This window comes from Notolepis coatsorum, assembly GCF_963971535.1.
Source record: "Notolepis coatsorum genome assembly, chromosome: 6".
Taxonomy (NCBI): domain Eukaryota; kingdom Metazoa; phylum Chordata; class Actinopteri; order Aulopiformes; family Paralepididae; genus Notolepis; species Notolepis coatsorum.
The window spans coordinates 190,086,765-190,110,551 of NC_140170.1; the positions used below are offsets into that span (position 1 = coordinate 190,086,765).

The 23,787-nt window shown below is 46.1% G+C and overlaps 1 protein-coding gene across 1 annotated transcript in view; it reads right to left on the reverse strand.

Annotated features, from left to right (window-relative positions):
• The window catches only part of LOC311229905 (protein TASOR-like), a gene marked incomplete at its 5' end in the record, with an annotated part of 180,099 nt that overhangs the window by 76,380 nt on the left and 79,932 nt on the right, over positions 1-23,787 (reverse strand). Inside the window, one exon of the mRNA XM_084315973.1 lies at positions 6,574-6,789. Coding sequence (XP_084172099.1) covers positions 6,574-6,789 — 216 coding nt within the window. The remainder of the gene's footprint in view (positions 1-6,573; positions 6,790-23,787) is intronic.

A 23,787-nucleotide genomic window follows, 5' to 3' on the forward strand; every position in this document is an offset into this window, starting at 1 on the left:
CCCTGGCAGCTGAGTTCTGGACATACTGGAGCCTGTCCAGGGCTTTGCTGGGTACCCCGAACAGGACTCCATTACAGTAGTCCAACCGGGAGGTGACAAATGAGTGGATCAGGGTCTCCGCCACAGAGTCTGAGAGTGAGGGTCGGAGACGGGAGATGTTCCTGAGGTGGTAGAAGGCAGACTTGGTGACAGATTTGATGTGGGAGTGAAATGAAAGTGTGGAGTCAAGGGTGACGCCCAGGTTACGGACTTCGAGAGACGGGGAGATGGTCATGTCAGGTGAGCGTCTTTTTACGCGCTGTGCGTCAGATGACCACCCCGGACTCCTGACGCTCCAGAACTGCCAATCATCAGCTGATGGTGAAAATGATTGGTCAGCGTTGTAGCTAATGAGTGTACCTTTCCAATGATACCCCACGTGGGGGGAGTGCAAATAAGGGATCTAGGTGAAAGTTGACGAGCGAAAACCAGAAGTGAATCACTCTTCAGAATGAACAGCTGTGGATGAGGAAATGGTATTTTTGAAGAGCATTTTTTTTAATTTTTGTTATACTCGGACATCTCTCAAAGATCCATTTCTGAAGAGATTTTTATAAAATTTTAACCTGTACTACATAAGACTTCAGGATATGGAACCGCTGTGTTTTCCAGCTTATACCTACCTCTATGCTGGAATATTGGAATATGGAATCTTGCAACCACTACAGAAAAATGTGAGTACACAAGTTCAAATTCAACTCAAGTTCAGACCTCTGTTACTCTATTTCATTAGCACTAAAAGTGATTTATCTTTTTTGCATTAATAACTTCAGAATGTTATCTTTCAAAATAGATGAGGCTCATGCATGTGGTATAAGTATAAAGCAAAGCTTTGCAAAAGAAGTATGCAGTCCTCAAGTTCAAGTAAAAAAAGTTGCCACTTTTCTGGGTGCCTGTTAACCTTTTGAGCCCTAGCCCTATTTTCTGAAAATCCGCCTAAAAATACATCTAAGTAAATGGAAGATTGCTCCACTTCTACAAGGTCCATTTGCATGTTCTTGGTATCTAGGGACATCTATGGATCTCAGGGAATGTATTCCGAGTTTCAGAGATATTGTGTCCGTTACTAGGCTAGAGTAAATTGTAATGAACGAAAGAGAATATAAATTCAAATAAAAATAAAGAAATTCATCTTTGACGGTGAATAACACCATGCTAACAATGACCAGACATGGAGAACTGCCACAGCTCGTTCATCACCTTCTTGAGATCACGTGTACAGAAAATCTAAGCAAATGAATAAATGGAAGATGATTAAACAAAAGGTTTTGTAGATACAGTACTGAATTCTGCCATCCGGACACATTTGAAATATTATAGAATATCAGGCCTATAAATGACCTTTATTACAGCCAAGTCGCACATCTATGGATCGGGCCAAATCTCCTCTTTCCAATGGCAGAGTTCAATCTGGATTTAGTATCACCAGGCGTGCAGCAAGAACAGTGAATGAAATCTACTGTAAGTACAGTTACTTTTTCATTATGTAGATTCCTCCGCCATTTTTCATCAGATTGCAATGCCGTTTTGTGCATTCTGTGCATTATTTTCTGACCAGTTGTTTGCGTGCCTGTTTCACACAGATTTTCAGATTTTTCAAGGACAGGACCCTAGCTACCCCTACATGACCTAGGTCCTTATGTACTCTTCGCAGTACTGCCCTCCCTTCTTGGAGAGGTACTACCACCTCGTCGTCACGTTTCCATGAGGCTGGGCTAATCAACCGTAAGGTTTTTATTGCCTTGGGTACATGGGTAAAATTTAACTTCCTTGTCCACTTCCCGATTTCCCCTATGCAGATAGTTGTCCTTTGTAATGTGACTCTCCACCTTTATCCATGTTATTCGCATTCTTCGACTTTGCTATTATGGCCCATTGTGCCGCGTGCGATAGGGGCATTTTGGAACTCTCCGTCCTTCCAGTTCCTCGTTTCCCCACCTTGTAGCAGTACTCACTCTGCGTGACTATTGTGTAGCGCTTCATCTTTTTCAAGCCACACCATAGTATTCCTTCCAGAAATCCAGCCACCTCGGCTGTCTGGGCCGATCCCGTTACCCATCCCGTTTTTACTACGGTGTTTTCCATTTTCTGAATAAAGGCCCATTTCGCCCTTTGCTTGCTTCCGTAAACAAGTACCATTTGTGTGGCTGAGTTGACCGTCAGCATCCCTCCAATTAGGACAAGGCGTATTCCTCTAAGGCGTCCAGTTTCCTATCTCTATTTTTTTCGCCAGTAAATGTAGAAAATACTGGATTTATAAAGCGAATTTAACCAAAACACTTTACCATTTTGTTCCTCACATTCACACACCGACGGCGGAGGCGACCATGCAAGGTGCCAACCTGCTCATCGGGAGCAATTATGGGTTAAGTGTCTTGCTCAAGGACACATCGACACGCTGCCCGGAGGAGGAGCGGGAATCTATTCCGATCACCAGACAACCGCTCTACCCAGTGCTCACTGGGGCAGGCGGGACGGAACCGTTTGATAGGTTAACCCTCGAGTCCTTTACCACTGGTTTTCCAGAATAATTATTGGCTTGATCAGGCCTTTATTTCTAGGATTGGCTTAAAACAGGGGTGCTCTGTGTATGGAGCCACAAGAGAGATCCTCATGCGGAGGGAGAGAGCTTTTCAATTTGTCACTCTGTTCAGATTTTGGTCACAAAACCCTTCCTGCCTCTCTGGGTCATGTTGTGTTTCACTCGACTGAGTGCTTTCGAGGTCTCCGCGGTTCCTCTAGGGAGCTGGTGGTGACGCGCTTGTGTGGGGTCAGGAGGTCACTGGTTAACCAGACTCTCCCCCGGTGGTTAGACTGTCAGTCTTAGTTTTCCCTAGTAAGTGGAGGCAAGAGAAACCGATTAAAAGTAAAAGTAATAGCTTTCTCCGCCAATACAATGAAATACTATGACAGAACACGGCACACAGTCTCTGTTCCGCTTTGTTCACGTAGCTAGTTCCAAGGCCCCTCCGTTTTCCAGGAAGTGGTGTTCAGCTGGTCCTCTGACTCCGGTCTCCTCTCCATCCCCACCACCAACATGCGGACTGTTGGTCCCAGAGCCTTCTCTGTGGCCGCACCCACCCTCTGGAACTCACTCCCTCCAAACATCCGTAGTGCTACATCCCTGCACTCCTTCAAATCCCAACTCAAAACCCACCTCTTCACCAAATTTGTAAATGACTGCCTGATTTCCTTTTTCTTTCTTTCCTTCCTTTTGATTATTATTTTGTTGTTACATTGTTCCCTGTTCCCCTCCCTTAACACTTTGATCGCCGGGGTTAAATTCATAATTTACCATCCCTCGCCAGCCCTATTTAACATGGAGAAGTTCCCCTTCTTTGCAGGGCTATAACTTTTTAAATTGTATTGCTAAATTGACATTACTATGGCCCATTCAACGTCCTATATCTATTGTTCAGGGTGTAGCAACGTTATACTTTTTCATTCACATATTCATACTAAAATACGGTCTAAGTATAAGTATGTTTTTATCGTTTTCTGCAGCTTTCTCCAGAACTTGATTTATAGCCCCAAATGCATTATATTGATGATCAAATAGTTTGATAGGAATCTGTGAGAGATAAAAAATTTCAACTGGACGTGCTTCTAGGAGTTACTAAGTATGATCTGATGTTGACCGGATGGGCGGGGGGTCGTTTATAATTCCGTGGGCAACGTTATATCATTCATCTAGTGTGGGTGATATGATCATTAGAGCAGTTAGTAAAGAACACGTTGAAAAATAACGCTGGATCTTACCGTATCTTCCTCGCGCCGTTGGACGATGAGCGTGGAACTGAAATATTCCTATTATGGGATGTAGAAATACCCGATCCATTTCCAGGTTGTATAATAGTATATACGTCCAAATCATGTTGTTTATAGAGTTATTTGCAACCGATCGACATCCAGTGTGTCAAGATGGAGTCCTGCTAACGATAGCGAGTGCCCGGACGAAATAAGGGTGAGCACCATTTCATCCGCATCACTTCCTGTTTGGGCGATCGGCCACCAGATGGCGCTCTTGAACCGTTGGATAGTTGAGAGGGGCTCACCAGTACATATGTCTCCGGGGGATGATTTCGATCACAGATTTTTGAAATATTGATATCAAAGACGCTGTCCAGCGTCTTCGGCAGAATAAGCATGGCGGGGAAAGACGCTGCACAGCGTCTTCTGCGATTAAAGTGTTAACTGGCCCCTCCTGTTAAGCGCATTGGGTCTCATGAAAGGCGCTATATAAATTTAAGATATTATTATTATTATTATTATCTGTTGCTCAGTGTAGGCGTTCATCTATCCGAGGGGATGTGGTTACTAGGACTGTCGGTGCCTGTTGAAAGACGCGTTGTCCCCACTCGTTCTCCGCTTTCCCTTGGTGGCAGGGCGGTGTTGCTCTCGGAAGGCCTGGACGGGGCAGTGAACTTACCAGCTGCCTCAGCTGCGCTCTTGCTTTCCCTTGGTGGCAGGGTGGTGTTGCTCTCTGAAGGCCTGGGTGGTGTTGCTCTAAGAAGGCCTGGGTGGCGGGGCGGTGTTGCTCTCGGAAGGCCTGGGTGGCAGGGCTCTGTTGCCCTCTGAAGGCCTGGGTGGCAGGGCTCTGTTGCCCTCTGAAGGCCTGGGTGGCGGGGCGGTGTTGCCCTCTGAAGGCCTGGGTGGCTGGGCGGTGACACGCTCATCTTGGGAATATCCTTCCCCTTCAACCATTTCCATATCAACAGACTACTCCGCAAGGCGCGGGACTCCAACATGAACCTGTCGGACATCAAGCCACCAGACGCAGCAAACTGTGCAGGTCCAGCGTGCCACTGACCTAGGATACCCCTCAATGTTCTTCTCACTGCCGCGGGCTGGTCAGTACCGGACGCAGGCTGACTCGCGGCGCCACCTCCTGGCGAGAGGCGGGAGCCGGCTGAGGCACGCCGCTCCTTAGAGTCTCCGTGGCGGGAAGCATCGGCGTGTCTTTGGCGGGACAGCCCTGAAAAGGACCGCTTTGAACATGGATTCTTGTCCATTCTGCCCATGAGCCGTCCTGTTCACATCAAAGAGAGAGACAGGGAGAGTATGGCCACTGCTCCTGCTTATAGGTAGTGGGTAGGGATGTCCCGATCAAATTTTGTTGCTCCCGATCCGATCCCGATCATGTGATTTTGAGTATCTACCGATACCGATCTTACCCAATCCGATCCAAAAAAAAAAAAAAAAATTATAATAATAAAAAAAATAAAAAAATCTTCTATTTTTCTCCCATCCCAATTTCGCCTCGCCAATTCTTCCTTCAATTCTCCCCTCCCCTGTCTCGAACGTTGCTAGACTATGCCTCCCACTGGTCGGCTGCAGGTTGACGTTATCCAGGTGAAAAGTTAACTTCATTCAAGCGAGGCATTGCAACCGGAGTAATCTAAAAACTCCGCCTCCAACCTGCTGCTTCATGAGAGCAATGGTGCCATCGTCTGTAAAAATCATGTGACTGCAAGTTCTGCAACTAGTGGATGTCCCTCATCCTTGACATAAATCATTTGATGTATAATTAAATCAAAGGAAATGCGTTTGTTTTGGCAAAATTCTTCTGCTCTGTGTGACAATAAATAAATGAATGATGATATGCAATTTAAAACCAAAACTAAGGCCGCAGTGTGAGTTTAAGACGTGAACATGGTCATGTTTGTTGAATAAAAAAAAAGAAGTAAAAAATAAATAAGCGATTTTTTTTTGTTGATCCCGATCTTCTGAAAATCACGTGATCGGCCCCCGATCCCGATCACGTGATCGGATCGGGACATCCCTAGTAGTGGGCGTATCCTGGTCAGTGATAGGTGCATGATTGAAAGCTCATTGGCACAAGGATAGTCCAAAAAGCAAAGCAAGATGCGCAGCCAGTATGAAATAATAGCAACATTTTACAGATTTGTCAATGTATTCAACTAATCCAAAGTCAACTAAACACTAGTGGACTAGAACTTCATTAGTAGAGCAGCCCTACATACATTATAGTAATAATAGTAGTAGTAGTAATATCCAGGGCTCGACAGTGCAAGTGTTTCAGTAGAGGACAGCCATACATACATTATAGTAATAATAGTAGTAGTAGTAATATCCAGGGCTCGACAGTGTAAGTGTTTCAGTAGAGGACAGCCCTACATACATTATAGTAATAATAGTAGTAGTAGTAATATCCAGGGCTCCACAGTGCAACAAAAAATATATGTTTGTGAACCGGAAAACTAATTTAGGAGAACATGTGCAAGTAAAGATTATATCCTACAAGCTGCATATAATCTACTCAACTACCAAGACCTGTTGCTTTTTTTCACTGGTTTTTCACTGTGATCCTAAATGTCTTTGTGTGTTCCTAAATTTGTTCATTTGGGGAAGAAGGTATGTTCTCCTTGGGGAAAAAAGTAAACGTCAAGCCCTGGTAATATCACAACGATACTATGTATTGATATTTTCTTACACCCCTAGTAGTAGTAGTAGTAGTAGTAGTAGTAGTAATAATAATAGTAGTAATGTTTCGAGCAAGTAGACAGCTGGTACCTGGTGTCCCTGCAGACTCCCAGGGTGCCATGGGAGCCGACGACTCCTCGTTAGCGGGGCTGGGAGCCTCGTTAGGCTCAGGTGAGGGGGAGGGGCTAGGCACTGGGGAAGGGGTGGGGCTCCTCTTGGGGGGGCTGGCTGCCGTGGTAACCGCCAGTGAACGGGGGTCCAACGGGAGGTCCCCGTCTCGCTCAGTGTCCTTCTTGAAATCCAGACCTGAGAGAGAGAGAGAGAGAGAGAGAGAGAGACACACACACACACAGAGAGAGACACAGAGAGAGAGAGAGAGACACAGAGAGAGAGAGAGAGACACAGAGAGAGAGAGAGACACAGAGAGAGAGAGAGACAGAGACAGAGACAGAGACAGAGAGAGAGAGAGAGAGAGAGAGAGAGAAAAATAAATAAGGAACTTGCATCAACCGAGAAAGATATCTTCCTGTGTGGCACTTACATTCCCCCAATCGAATCCCCATACTATAAGGAGGATATGTTCCAAATCCTACAAGGCGAAATCAACCAGTTCCAGGCTTGTGGTCACATTGTAGTCTGTGGGGACCTCAATGCCAGGACAGGATGGGAACCCGACACTCTCAGCACACAGGGAGACAAACACCTACCAGGAGGTGGAAACATCGCCTCCCAAATAGGCACCCCCAGAAAAAACTATGACCAAACAACAAATAAACATGAGTCACAACTTATACAGCTCTGTCGCTCGCTGGGACTGTACATAGTCAACGGTAGGCTCCGAGGGGACTCTTATGGTAGGTACACATACAGCTCATCTCTGGGTAACAGTACAGTAGATTACTTTATCACTGACCTCAGCCTAGAGTCTCTCAGAGCGTTCACAGTCAGCCCGCTAACACCTCTATCAGACCACAGCAAAACCACTGTCTATCTGAACAGATCAACTCCCAACCAGGAAATATCAAAACCAAACAAACTACACACTATTAAAAAAACACTACAAATGGAAAGAAAGTAGTATAGAAGCATTCCAAACTGCTACCAAGCTACAAAAGGTCCAATCACGATTAGACCAATTCCTGGAAAAAAACTTCCAATACAACAGCAAAAGTGTAAACGGGGCGGTAGAAAACTTCAATAACATATTTGACCTTACAGCCTCCTTATCCAACCTAAAGGCCTCAAATAGGAAAGCAAAGGACAAATGTTAATAAAAATATGCACGACAAATGGTATGATAATGATTGTAAAAATCTCAGGAAGAAATTAAGGAACCTATCAAACGAAAAACACAGAGACCCAGACAACACACGTCTCCAATACAGTGAAAAACTAAAACACTACAAAAACAGTCAGGAAAAAAGGGACCAACACGTTAGAAACCAGCTACAGGATATAGAGGAATCTATAAAAAAAAAAAAACATCTGTGAAAACTGGAACAAACTAAACAAACACCCATCCAAAATGGAGACGTATGTGTAAACCACTTCTCCAATCTCTTTAGCTCAATACAAAATAATGAACAGCAAAAACACATACAAGATAAACTCCAAAGCCTAGAGTCAACCATAAAATAATGACTTGGATTTATATAGCGCTCTTCATGACACCCAGAGCGCTTCACATTCACAGAGTCCATTATTCGTTCATACACAGTCATACCGGTGGTGGTAAGCTACAATTGCAGCCAGAGCTGCCCTGAGGCAGACTCACGGAAGCGTGGCGAATAATCATCGCCTACGGCCCCTCCGACCACCAACATTCATTCACATGCATATACATTCATACGTGGCAAGTAGGTTAAGTGTCTTGCCCAAGGACACAACGGCGATGGGATGGACATGGGCTTGAGCGGGATTCGAACCACCAACCCTTCGATCATTGGACGACCCGCTCTACCCCTGAGCCAAAGCCGCCCCACAATAAAAGACTACCAGAACCCAATAGACTCCCCAATTACCGTACTTTTCGCACTATAAGCCGCACCTGACTATAAGCCGCAGCAGCTAAATTGAATGATAGTCCGAAAAGTACGGTACACTACAAGAACTACAGGACAAAATAAAATCACTTAAAACCAAGAAGGCCTGCGGAGCGGATGGTATCCCCCTTTTTTAACAAATGTTTTTTATTTTCCCTTTTTTAACATGAAACTAGACAAACAATACAGTAACAGTAATAATCAATGATAAATCACAGGACAATAACAGAAATAATAATAACAATAATGACAGTCCAGTAATTAAATCAAAATGAATGTAGATTAAAAGACATACAAATTATAAATACAATACATGTGCTCTTGCTCGCTCTTCCTCGCTCTTTCCTTCCCCTTCCCTCCCCCCCCTCAGGACCCCCACTTGGACTATACATCCACTATTTCATTTAACATCAGAAAATTACAAGTTTATATGCTTCCCTTTATCTTCTCCACCACAGCTCCCTGCATCCGGCGCAGTCATGAGCAGTCGCATTACTGAGAGCTCTCGCCAAAGAACCAAAACAACAAGGTTTTGTGCACATTTTCTCCTCCTGCTAATATGGATTACGGACTCATACCTCAATTCATCAATGAACATCAAACAGAAGTGGAGAGAAGTGAAAACGGATTACACGAGACCCACAGTGACTTCAACCTTCTCAATGGCTCGGAAAATAAACACCTAGACGTTGGAACGGCGGCTATACACACGTTACTAACAGCGAGCCCGGTACGTAAAAACGTACCCCCGACTGGCAGATTGGACCGTAGGACCATGATCATCCTGGTTCTGCTACTTTCGGGAGACATTCAATTAAACCCAGGCCCGGTTTTTACCAGAACTCAGGCTAGAAGACTTGGTCTGGCAGCGCAAGAAGCGATGGAGGTTCCCATCGCGACCAACAACATCAACAACTCAACCCGTTGCTACATCCACAGCGCGGACGGCGACTCTCCCCCAATGACGCCGCAGCAGATGAGCACACGTGAGGCAGAGACGAGAGGAGGTGAACAGAGGGTCGCAACCATGACGACCAACTCGACGCGGGAATTCAAACATCTCGACACCCGATAGCCGGCTAGCCAGCAGAGCTAACAGCGAAATCATCCAGGAACGAAGGACTCTGGAACGAGTCCTTTGTTGTACCAGCACGGCGCGGGACCCGACCCCCCCCCCCCCCCCCTCCCCCCTTCCCACCCACGACAACAAAGCCCCCCGGCCCCACACAGAGGAACAGATCACAAATGAACAATACTTAGAACCGGACAACATCAACGAAATAACCAACTCTAATGGACTGAACATTTTCCACCTTAACATAAACAGCCTAAAAAACAAATTATTCATAAATGGTAAGGCAAACATACTGTGCTTCTCAGAAACTAAGCTTGACGATTCTGTAAAAGATCCAGAGATAGAGATTGAGAACTACTCAATAATCAGGAATGATAGGAACAAACATGGAGGTGGCGTCTGTATGTACATACACAAAGACACCAAATTCATCAACAGAAATGACCTGAATCATGAATCAATTGAAACTGTATGGGTGGAAATCCTATTCGAAAGGGCGAAATCCCTACTGGTTGGCTCAATCTACAGACCGCCAGATCATAGTGGCTTTTATGATACACTTGACGGGTGTTTAGCTGGAGTTGAGGATGTAGACAAAATTCTTATTGGAGACTGGAACACGGATATGCAACGAAAAGATGCACCCGTCTTCAAGTCATTCAGTAGGTTTTGTGATCTGCACGGCCTCAGCCAGCTAATCACCCAACCCATACATGTATGTGAATCAACTCCAACTACCAGTGACCTCATTCTGACCTCCGACAAGTCCAAGATCTCCAATAAAGGGGTTATAGCATGCGGGTTAAGTGATCATTATATGATATTCTGTACCCGCAAAAAGCTAAAACAAAAGGCTGGCTGCCACAAAACAGTCACATCTAGAGACCTCAAAACCTACTCTAACGAGGCCTTTAACCTTGAACTGGAGAGTCTGGACTGGTCAGATGAACTCAATGGTTGGTTTACAAACCAAATCTTCAACAATACTAAACGACATGGCCCCCCCTAAGAACCACCAGGGTAAAAAATCACGCTGAGCCATGGATGCACTCCGAAATACTGGCCGCTATGAAAACCAGAGACAAAAAATGCTCTGAGTTTCGTAAAAGTCAGTCAAAGCTTGGGGAGCTCCAGTAGCTCACCGCATATCTCGGCGCTATTTCTGCGTCGGGGAAAACCGTGCTGCGTCACAGATCTGGTGGACTCCGAGTTCGATTCCTGGACCCGCCGTCATTTGCCAGAATGTCTTCCCCTGCTCTATATCCCGTTTCACCCTGTATCTGTCGGTCATGCTTGACCAGAAAAGCGATAAATGCAAAAAAAAATAAAAATAAATAAAGTTTTTAAAAAAAAAAGGTCAGTCAAAGCTTACCAAAAGCACGAGCAGTGAACTACAAGCCCACATGACTGAACTCAAACTAGAAAGAAACAGACTAAGAAATGACAAACTCCATGATCAAAACTGCAAAAAAGAATTTCATCAATGACAAAACTGAGGAAAACAAAAACAAACCATGTGAACTTTGGAAATTACTTAATAATCAACTAGGCTGCAGTAAAAAACTTAAAAGCAGATTCTCAAACATAAACATAATGACGGACAACACGCTCATCACAGACAAGCTGGATGTAGCCAATTACTTAAACATTTTCTTCACAAACATAGCCACAACACTGGTAAACAAACTACCCTCCCACTCAGGGCGTTATGGGGTAGAACACATAGTAGCTTACTACAAAAACCTAAGGGTCCGCAAGGACGACTTCAAGCTGGAAATGGTAACAACAGATGAGGTACTCAAAAAACAGAGCGCCCTCCAACCTACAAGGCCACTGGCCATGACAACATCCCCTCCAAATTCCTCAGAGACTCAGCAGCCGCCATCACCCCAGTCAGCCTATTGCTTAATAACAGCGGAGCAGTGCTGCCGTTGCTTCCGCGTTATCCCCGATTGGCTGCGACACCCCCCGCGGCAGGCGCGGCAACCGCAGAGCGGAGCGGCAGAGCTTGCGGAATTATGTAACCGCCCTAATCCGCCATGATTTTCATTCGGCGCTCAGCTCACCTGGCAGAGCAGCGGTCCTGCGGTCCGTTGTTGACGAGTTCGAATCCCATGTAATTTTTTTTTTTAACGTGATTTTTTTTTTAACGTGTATTCTTTCGCCGGTTAAGGTTAGGCATGGTTAAGGTTAAGGTTAGGCATTGTTTCGGAGTTGGTTAAGGTTAGAACGGTTAAGTTTAGGCGCTGTTAAGGAGCTGGTTAAGGTTAGAGTTTGTCTTAGAGAATGGCAATATTCTTTCTATGGTTAAGGTTAGGCATGGTTAAGGTTAAGGTTAGGCATTGTTTCGGAGTTGGTTAAGGTTAGAACGGTTAAGTTTAGGCGCTGTTAAGGAGCTGGTTAAGGTTAGAGTTTGTCTTAGAGACAGCCTATTTCCGCACTGCCGCGTTGCCGCGGTCACATGGTCAAATTGTCACATTCTTGCACTGCTCCGCTGTTAAAAAGCAACACGCCCCCAGTCATCACACACATAATAAACCTCTCCATAAAACAGGGACACGTCCCCAAGGACTTCAAAATTGCGAGGGTGACCCCTCTGCACAAAAAGGGCAGCAAATTAGACCCAGGCAACTACCGCCCTGTTTCTATTCTCACCTCCATCTCGAAAGTCATGGAAAAAATTGTCTACGAACAGGTTGAAAAGTACCTAGCGGAAAAAAATCTAATCTACGAATTCCAATCTGGCTTCAGAACATCCCACTCCACTGACACATGCCTTCTCTATTTGAACGACCACATCAAACAAGAGGTGGACGCGGGCAAATACTGCGGCATGGTCATGCTGGACCTACAAAAGGCCTTCGACACTGTCAATCACTCCATTCTGATTGACAAGCTAAAAGCAATTGGTTTTGATAGTCTATCAGTGAGCTGGATGCAATCCTACCTTGAGGGGAGGGAACAGATGGTGGAGGTAAACGGTACCCTATCCCCCCCCCTCACAGTGAGCTGTGGTGTTCGACAAGGAAGCATACTAGGACCGCTACTGTTCCTAATTTATGCAAATGACATGTCGTCAGCTTGTGGCTGCAACTTGTTCCCGTTTGCGGACGACTCAGCCCTGCTGGTCTCTGACAAGAACAAGTTACAGGTTGAAAAAACCCTCAGCTCGGAACTAGGCAAAATCTGCATATGGCTCGCTGATAACAAACTATCATTACACATGGGCAAAACAGAGTCCATTCTCTTCGGTTCAAATAACAAACTCAGCAAGACCGACGGCTTCTCAGTTACAGTGGGTGACAATATTGTCACAAGGAAAGATGAAATTACCTACCTGGGTTCCATCCTAGAGGCTAATCATAGTCTAAATCTGCAGCTCCTGGCTCTAACTGAGACCTGGATAACCCCCAATAACTCATCAACACCTGCAGCATTATCTACAAACTATAACTTCACTCACACACCTCGACCTTCCAGACGGGGTGGAGGCACTGCCCTCATGACATCTCCTTCATGGGCTACAAACGTAACACCACTCCCAGAACTGTCACTCTCCTCTCTCGAATATCATGCAGTATCTGTCTCTAATCCTTTCAATCTCACCATTGTTACACTCTACCGCCCTCCAGGTCCGCTCGATCACTTCACAGATGAGCTGGACATGCTTCTTAGCTCCTTACCGGAAGATGGTACCCCTCTCCTTCTACTGGGCGACTTCAACCTGCCTGACTCATCTCAGTCAGTCATAGTAGTCTCCCTCCTACAATCGTTTGACCTGACTCCCACTGCCATGCCTCCCACCCACAAAGCAGGCAACTCCTTGGATCTCATATTTTCCCGTAACTCCAGCATCATTAACACCACGGTAACTCCCCTACATGTATCTGACCATTCCTTCATATCCTTCTCACTAACTCTCATGCTTAACCGAAAGGTCTTCACCCCAACTCAAACAGTCTCACTCAGACGCAACCTGCCCTCCCTATCCCCCTCCACCCTCTCCTCTGACATACTATCCGCTCTACCTTTGAGTGACACCTTCTCTGCTCTCTCCACAGAGATGGCAACCTCCACCCTCCTTTCAGCCCTGGCAACCTCCTTCGACAAGCTCTGTCCCCTCGTTGAGAAACCTGCCCGCCGTTCCCCACCCAGTCCATGGCTGACAGATCCAGTGAGAGAACAAAGACAGGTCCTGAGAGCAGCTGAAAGGAAGTATAGAAAGTCACGCCTCACTGCTGACATCGACACATATCACAACCTCTTGTTAACATTCTCCAAAACCATCACTAATGCCAAAGCTTCTTTCTTCCACCATAGGATCGAGGCCTCTGCCAAGAATCTTCGCAAACTGCATGCTACCATGTCCTCCCTCCTCACTCCCCCCCCACCCCCCCTCCCTCATCTTTCTCTGCCGAAGACTTTGCGATCTTCTTTGAGGAAAAAGTGGAGAACATCCGCAGCTCCTTCTCCCAACCCCCACCCATTCCAAATGCTGAATCGAGAACCTCATCCTTCACTCTGTCATCTTTCTCTCCCATTACAGAAGCAGAGACCCTGACACTGGTAACGTCAAACCGTCCGACTACTTGCCAGCTGGACCAGCTACCCTCCCCACTCCTCCAGACCATAGCACCAGACATCCTCCCATTCCTAACTGCAACCATCAACTCCTCACTCAACTCGGGGGTGGTCCCCACCTCCCTAAAACAAGCCAGAGTCACGCCGCTCATAAAAAAACCAACCCTGAACCCTACTGTCATAGGCAACTACCGTCCTGTCTCTCTTCTCTCCTTCCTTTCTAAAACACTTGAACGTGCTGTATCCAACCAACTTACTACTTATCTCTTACAGAATGACCTCCTAGACCCTAATCAGTCAGGCTTCAGGACTGGTCACTCCACAGAGACAGCCCTCATTGCGGTCACAGAGGCACTTCACTTAGCAAAAGCGAAAGGCCTCTCCTCTGTCCTGATTCTCCTAGATCTATCTGCAGCCTTCGACACAGTCAACCACCAGATCCTCCTTGCGGCCCTCGCAGGAATGGGAGTGGCTGGCTCTGCGCTGACATGGCTGTCATCATACCTCAATGACCGCTCCTACCAAGTGTCATGGAGAGGGACCCTGTCGGCCACCCGCCCCCTGCGGACGGGTGTCCCCCAGGGCTCGGTTTTAGGACCCCTTCTCTTCTCCCTCTACACTAAATCACTGGGTAACATTATCACGTCTCATGGCTTCTCCTACCATTGTTATGCCGACGATACTCAACTCTTCCTCTCCTTCCCTCCCTCAGATATCCACGTCTCTGTGCGGATCTCGGCCTGTCTGTCCGACATCTCAGCCTGGATGACGTCCAACCACCTCAAACTGAACCTAAGCAAAACAGAATTGCTCCACCTGCCGGCCAAATCCTCCCCCCTAACCGACCTTTCAATCACAGTCGAGAATGCAGCTGTGACTGCGTCCCCGACCGCCAAGAACCTTGGTGTTGTCCTCGACGACCAGTTGAACTTCTCTGCTCACATCGCAGCGACGACCAGAACCTGCCGATTCCTCCTGAGCAACGTCAGAAGGATACGCCCCTTCCTGACAAAAGAAGCCACCCAACTCCTCGTCCAATCAACAGTCATCTCCCGCCTCGACTACTGCAATGCACTGCTCGCTGGCCTCCCGGCCACTGCCACTAAGCCTCTTCAACTCATTCAGAACGCAGCGGCCCGCCTGATCTCAAACCTACCGAAGTCGGCCCATGTCACCCCACTTCTTAGGGACCTGCACTGGCTCCCCATTGCTGCACGAATCCGCTTCAAGGCCCTCGACCTAGCATACCGTGCGGCAAAGGGAACCGCTCCCGCCTACCTCCGGTCAATGGTCTCTAACTACACACCCTCAAGACCCCTACGCTCTGCATCTTCTGGCCGCCTCAGACCTACTCCTATCCAAGCTCCGGGAGGGTCATCAAAGAGAAGTCGCCTATTCTCAGTCCTTGCCCCACAATGGTGGAATGAACTACCCACCCCAGTTAGGACAGCCGAATCACGTCCAATCTTTCGCCGTCTACTAAAGACGCACTTCTTCAACCATTATCTGAATTAAAAAAAAAAAAAAAAAAAAATCTAACCCTAACTAACCGTACTGTCATGCACTTGTCCTAATAAACTAACCTACACTGTAGCACTCAACACTTTGATGAACATTGTTGCTCAGCTGATAGAGTTGTGCCCTTCCTGATGGCTTGTCGTACAGAACTTGTAAGTCGCTTTGGATAAAAGCGTCAGCTAAATGACTAAATGTAAATGTAAATGTAATCTCTCCTGTGACAAAATGGCATCCAATGTAATAAAAAAAAGTCAACCAACGAACTCGATTCTTGTACCGAATCTCCTCTCTGGTAAACAAGAATACCCTGAAGACTCTGGCAGGAGCACTCATTCAAGGGTACTACGACTATGCTTGCACCGCATGGTACCAAAGCACCTCAAAGGCGCTAAAAACAAAATTACAAACATCTCAAAACAAACTGGTCAGACTACTGCTTGACCTTACTCCTAGAACCCACCTCACCCCTGCCCACTTTAACAACCTAGGATGGCTTAGAGTAGACGTCAGAGTACAGCAACTTGCAATGGGCCTGGTCTACAAGATACACTAAAAGACCAAGGTACCCATGTACATGTCAAAATACTTCCCAAAGGTCAGTGAATACCACGATCACAACACCAGAGGGAGCTCAACAAATCATGTTAAACCCAGATTCGGCTCAAACAAGGGACTAAACACGTTTCGCAATTATGCCACATCAATGTGGAACGCCCTACCCAAAGCTGTAAAGGAATGTGAATCACTACCCACTTTCAAAACCACTCTCAAGGAACACCTACGGGAGACTGCAATTCGAAACTGGCCCCTGTAAATGTCCTAACCCAACCCCCTCCAATGTACAGTAATTTACCTAGTATGGTTTGTCAATATTCCAATGTACAGTTTTGCCTGTTTGTACAGTGTTACCCCCCCCCCAATGTACAGTTTTGCTTGTTTGTACAGTGTTTCTCCCCCCCCCCCCCAACCCCCTCCAATGTAAATTACCTAGTATGATTGTAAATATCCCAATGTACAGTTTTGCTTGTACAGTTGTACAGTTTCCCCCCCCCAACCCCTCCCTACCCAACCCCCCCCCCCCCCCCCCCCCCCCCCCAACCTCCTCCAGTGTACAGTTTTTACGTCAAATGTATATACTCCCTTTTCTGGACTATTTTTGTATCACAAACAGTACTGTATTTGCAAATCTGGTATGTCATAAATGTATAGATGTAGCAGTACTGTCTATCTGTATGTCATGTATGTCATATGTCCGGATGAATTGAAAATGGGGGACCCTGATGTAAACAAGACGAAAGTCTTTCTCTGGTCTGCATCCCCTTAACAATTGTGTGTATTGAGCTGTACTGTATTGTACCCATTCTGCAATCTGTTAATAACGTTTTCAATCAATCAGCTACCCAGACTGCTATGCTGGCTTCATTAACACCTAAAATTCGTGCAGTGGATATCTCTAGATAAATCACATCGAGATAGGTAAGAACCCATACCTTCCGGCACATTTTATCCGGTTGAATCCAGCGTGGCGCTATCAACTTTTTGGCAGCCGTAAGACCGGCCAAAATTAGTCTCTTTACATGTACAGAGGTCGATAACTGAGAAACCGGAACTCCAAATTCCAATTGGCTATACAAAAACTCCTTAACATTGTACTTAGCTCCGGGATCTTCCCCAATATTTGGAACCAAGGACTCATAACACCGCTCCACAAAAAGGGAGACAAATTTGACCCGAACAATTACAGTGGGATCTGTGTCAACAGCAACCATGGAAAAATCCTCTGTATGATAGTCAACCACAGACTCATACATTTCCTCACAAACAACAATACCCTGAGCAAATCACAGATTGGCTTCCTACCAAATCACCGTACAACAGACCACATTCTCACCCTCAGCACCCTAATCGACAACAAAATAAATAAAAATAAAAGCAAAGTATAATCCTGTTTCGTTGACTTCCAAAAAGCATTTGACTCAATTTGGCACGAGGGTCTGCTGTACAAACTGTAAGAAAGTGGCATTGGAGGGAAAACCTACGACCTCATAAAGTCAATGTACACCAACAACACATGTGCTGTGAGGATTGAGGGAAAACACACAGACTTCTTTCCTCAAAGCTGTGGGGTTAGACAGGGGTGCAGTTTGAGTCCAACCCTCTTCAACATATATCAATGAACTGGCAAACACATTGGAACAAACTGCAGCACCTGGCATCCCCCTAGCAAACACAGAAATCAAATGCCTACCGTTTGCAGATGACCTGGTGCTGCTGTCCCAAACAAAAGGGCTACAGCAGCACCTTGATCTTCTGCACAAATTCTCCAAGACATGGGCACTGACAGTAAATCTAACCAAAACTAAAGTTATGATATTCCAAAAAAGGCCCAGCCTACAACAACACAAACACAAATTCCTCCTAGACACAATTGCCCTAGAACACAGAAAACTACACCTATCTCGGCCTAAACATCAGTGCTACAGGGAACTTCAACCAAGCTGTGAATGACCTAAGAGACAAAGCAAGAAGGGCTTTTTATGCCATCAAAAGGAACATTAAGCTAGACATTCCCATTAAAATCTGGCTCAAAATATTAAACGCCGTCATATAACCCATTTCCCTATATGGTTGCGAAGTCTGGGGCCCACTTGAAAACCAAGACTTCACTAAATGGGACAAACACCCAATTGACTCTGCATGCAGAATTTTGCAAATCCATTCTCTGCACCCAACGGAAAACACCAAATAATGCATGCAGAGCAGAACTAGGAAGATACCCACTAATCATCAAAATCCAAAAAAGAGCATTTAAATTCTACAATCACCTAAAAGAAAGTGACCCAGACACACTCCATAACAAAGCCCTCACCTACAGTGACCCTTGAGAGATGCCCACTCAGCCAGATGGTTCTGGGACTCTGCTCACAAACACAAGCAGAGCCACCAGACAGAAACCACACTGGACTAAACCAAATTATAAGAAAACAAAAAGAAAACTATCTGACACATTGGAAAGAATCAACTAGTGATGCACCGATGTGAAAATTGTGGCCGATACCGATAACGAATATTAATATTGCTGTTCTGGCCGATACCTTCTAGGTGATTGTTGATGCAGGATCTCACCATAGAGGAACTTTTCAGGGCGAAGTATTTGTCGAGGGTCAGATTGGAGTAGGGGTCTCTGCGTGGCGAGCAGCATGACGGATCCCCACTATTTTCTGGCGACAAGGACTTCAGGTCCTCGTCGCCAAACTTCTTGCCCTGGTCGTCGAAGAGTTGGACCCTCTGGGTTCCTGCATGCTAGTCTTCTTTACAGATTCCCCCCAGGGGAGGCATATGTTCTTCCGATATCTCTCCTTGGTGAGAGGTGGGGTAGTCCATTAAGGTTGTAGAAGCTCCAGAGGAGCTCCCCTCCCTGTTAAGGGCACGTTACAGAGTATATCCATTTCTTCCAGGAGACCATCATTAGGATGCATATCCTCCAGGGTATAGGTTATGGCTGTTGCATCTGAGTCAGTCATCTTTATGACAAAGTCAATCTGCCTGGTCAAGGAGAACTTGTACCAGGAAGTATATTCGCACTCGGTAATCACCGCCTTGCCTGGCTTCAAGGGCTCTTTGTTCCTTGCTTCCATCACCCGTTTTCTCAGCTTTTTGTAGTAAGGACCTCCTGAAGTCACCATGCTCGTTTCCCATTTACCATAGTTCGTCAATGACGGTTCGGCAAAGGTAAGAATTGACCATAGTGCAGCTGAGTGCTTGGTCCAGACATGGTAGTCAGTGACTGTTATGCCTGTGGTTTGTCTTTGAGACCTTGTGGTTGATATCCCTCGTCCCCCCGAGTGTTCACTGCGGGAGGATGTGTGGGACACTTCCATGTGTCTCGCTACCTCGGGTACATTCTGTCCAGGGCTGAGGTACTGTTGAGTAATCTCGCCCTGGTGTTGATGTAGCCATTGGTGGGTTTGGTTCCCCCCTCTTCGGGAGTTGCCCAATGGGTAGAAACCCTCCCATTTCATGGCCAGAGAGTACTCTCATTGGGGTCTCAGCCCTCTCCGGCGGTCTCTGTCCCATGTATGTGGGTGTGGGAACAGGCAGTATTCTGTCTGTTCCTATTAGGTCGGGGACATTCAGGGCCGGTCTCTGATGTTGACCAACTCCTGAGTCCCGACCTTCTTCCCGTACTGTATTTTTACCAGTACTTTCGGCCACCTGCTGCGCTACAGGCCTCTACTTCACTATGTTCCAGGTCTCCAACACTTACGGGGAGCCGTGGTAAAGGGGTTACTTCCTGATAAGGCTAGTTGAGTACGGTTTAACTCACTTCCGTAGTATATAGTAATACTCCAGGGGTCTCTTCTGCAGTATATTCTAGTTTAGTCAGTAGGCCCGTTATTTATACCTTAAATCAGGGCCCACTCATGTAGTGAGTTCCAGGTTACAGTAAATCCCAACATCTCCTTTGGATAAACCCTGACGCTGTCCAGTCCCCCTCGAGGAGTTTGCTAGTCTCCCCTCAGTTGCCGGATCTTTTTTATTCTAATTTCTTTCCATGTTTACTAATAGTTATCAATTCCCTTGAAATGTAACTGTGTGATGAGGTTGTTAATATTGTTGTAATAAACAGATATCTCTGCTTTGAGAATCCCCCTTGTCATTGAGTATACTTATTAGCTACAGCTTTTCTTTTTAATATTTAAAGACCAGGTGAATAAGAACTTTACTTGATACAATAGGACTCTGTAGAGTGCAGAAATGAGAGATACTAAATAGCTATCAATAGTAGTAAAAACAATAATCAAACCTGCTTGTTTTAAGGCATAACCCAGGATGTCTGACCATGAAGAGACGATCTTTTGACAGTTAAAGGATCGTTTATAGAGTGGTCTGGTTCTCTCCCGAGCTCCTCTCCACTTGTCCTTATTAGGAATGGATCCCACTCTCAGAGTGTGTCTAGTCAATATCGCCCTGTCTGACGTGTCCGCACACTTAGACTCTGAGAGGTGTAACACCTTTGGCCCTGTGTAGAATGCTTTTTTTTTTTTTTGATAACTTTTTTTTATTATTAATTACATGAAACAAGACAACACAATAACCACAGTAACAAAAAACTCCACAGGAAAATAACAAACAATAATAATACAGAATAACAAATTATAAAGACAAAAAAGAAAAAGAAACAGCGTCCAACCTATCAAATATAGATGGCAACTTCAATAGCAAAAATGTCTTCAAACATGCCAAGACGAGAGTGTTGCCGCAGATTTACTGTAGATAGCCTAGGTCCCTTACACATGTTCAAGACTGCTAAACTCGCAGAAGGTAAAGTGTAAGAAGAAAGAGGATCTTCCTCCAAGTTGGTTGACAGGTCAATCAGTCTGCCAATATTAGTCCCTTGGGGAGATGGCATGTGAATTGACAAACAGCGCAGAATAGCTAAATATCAACCCCCCCTAAAATCCCCCCAGTCAAAGTTAAGAAGGACAAGACAAAAAAACAAGACAGACAAGACATTTCCTCCATCCCCTCCCATGAGACCGCCGGACCCCCCCGATCAAGCACCCCAACCCCGCTCAGCCGCACACGGCGGTCCTTACCTTCTCAGCTGCTGCGAACCACAGGTCAATGCCAGCCTGTCCTACCCCAATCACCCGCGCCGTGGATATCTCAAGATAAATCACATCCAACAATGTTAGGGACCAGTTAATCACTGTAAGCTTCTCAGGCTCCTTCCATCTCATTGCTATTAGCTTCTTCGCTGCTGTGACGCCCGCTAGGACAACCCTTTTCAGTTGTACGGACGTGGGTAGTGTCGTTATATCGTTCAGGAGTAGCGTAACAGCTGTGAATGGGATAGTTAAGCCACACAGATCTGAAAGTTTGTCCATTATTGACCTCCAGAAACGGGCCACTGGTGGGCAATCCCAATACATATGCATATAAGTGCCAGTGGCCTTTTGAGAGCACAAAGTGCACCGAGAGTCGGCTATCAGTCCCATAGCAAATAACTTCCTAGGTGTAAGATAGGTCCTATGAATATAATTAAAATTAATCTGCTGGTGATTGGGGTTGCGGGAAGACAATGCCACATTTGCCCAAACATCATCCCAATCAAACTCGGGGTCCAACTCCGGGATATCCACACGCCAGATTGTATCCAATGATACGTTTTTATACGTGGATTGAATTAAGAGCGTATAAAAGTCTGAGACAAACCCTCTGGAGGTCGTCCTGTCCACTATGAGCCTGAGAAAGGGGTGTGGTTGCAGAGCTTGAGCCCACGGCACGCCATGCGCCCTCAGCGCTGACCTTAGTTGAAGGTAAAGAAAGAAGGACTCGCCGGGAAGATCATAAAATTCTCTTAAGTCCTGAAACGCACGGAGGCCGTTCTTATCATAAATATCCTCCAGAGTATGAACTCCCCTCCTTTGCCATTGAGGAATATTAACCGGCTTGTGCCCAATAAGTAATTGCTGGTTATTAAAAAGAGAGTCCAGGTGCCATGGGCATTTAACCCCACACGACTTCTGTACATTACGCCACGTCTGGATCACGTGAGTTATGATCGGTCCATACCTCAGTCGGCATTTCGAAATAGGGACAGTGGAGTACACACATCCTGCAATCTTAGCGGTGAGACCGCCGCCGCTTCTAAGGAGCGCCAAGATACAGCATCTACAGGGTCTAGCCAGCACATCAGAGGTCTCAGTGAAAAGGACCAGAAATAAAGCTTAAAATCAGGGATTGCGAGGCCCCCATCTTGTTTCCTACGTTGAGTAGTAGCTCTTTTGATTCTCGGGCGTTTGTTATTCCAGATAAACTTCGATACCATTGATTGTACCTTGCGCCAGTGGTCTATTGGAGGGGGCAGGGGGAGCATTGAGCTAACAATTTATCCTAGGCAGGACGTTCATTTTGATTATGGAAGCCCGGGCTTGTAAAGAGTTAGGAAGGGACGACCACCTGTCTAGATCCTGGCGTATTTGATCATAAGTACCCGTGAAGTTGTACTTAGTAATAATAATAATAATAATAATAATACTTCGTTTTATATAGCGCCTTTCAGAGGACCCAAGGTCGCTTTACATAAGGGGGGGGGGGGGGGGAGATAACAAGTCAACAAACATAGTGGACAGACACAACACATACATATAAAGTGAGAAGGTTAGGGGTTGAAGGCCAGGTTGAAGAGGTGGGTTTTGAGCAGTTTTTTAAATGAGTCCAGAGTTGGGGTGGTGCGGAGTTCTGCGGGGAGGGAGTTCCAGAGGGTGGGAGCTGCCACACTGAAAGCTCTGTCCCCGAACGTCCGCAGTCTGGTTCGGGGGATGGAGAGCTGACCAGTGTCCGTGGATCGCAGGGACCGTGACTGAGTGTAGGGGTGGAGGAGGTCAGTGAGGTACTGAGGTGCCAGGGCGTGAAGGGATTTGTAGGTGAGCAGGAGGGTTTTGTAGGTGATGCGGGATTTGATGGGGAGCCAGTGGAGCTGGATGAGGATGGGGGTGATGTGCTGCCAGGGTTTGGTGCGGGTTAGAACCCTGGCAGCTGAATTTTGAACATACTGGAGCCTGTCCAGGGTAGTAGTTTGATTCAGCGTGGGGAATATCTCTATGCCCAAGTATTTAAAATGTTCTACTATGGGGATATCAGCTGGTAGTCGTACCGTCTTGGCCAGCTCATTAAGAGGTAGGCAGGCTGATTTGTTCCAGTTAATCTTAAAGCCTGACATTTTACCAAAGTCGTCGATTATTCCCAATAATTTTGCGGCCGACCGGGAGGGGTCGTCCATGAAAATCAGCAGGTCATCCGCATAGAGAGCAATTTTGTGTGGAGTATTATTGACCATTATGGGGACGATGTCCTCCGATTGCCTAATAAATTGGGCCAATGGTTCGAGGGAAAGCGCAAACAGTCCTGGGCTCAGAGGACAACCCTGTCTAGAAGATCTGGAGACTGGAAAAAGTGTGGAACAGTTTTTGCCTGTCAGTATCATCGCAGACGGCGAGGCATACAGGACTTTAATCATAAGAATAAAACTCTTTCCAAGACCCATAATCTCAAGTACCTTCCACAGGTATGACCACTCAA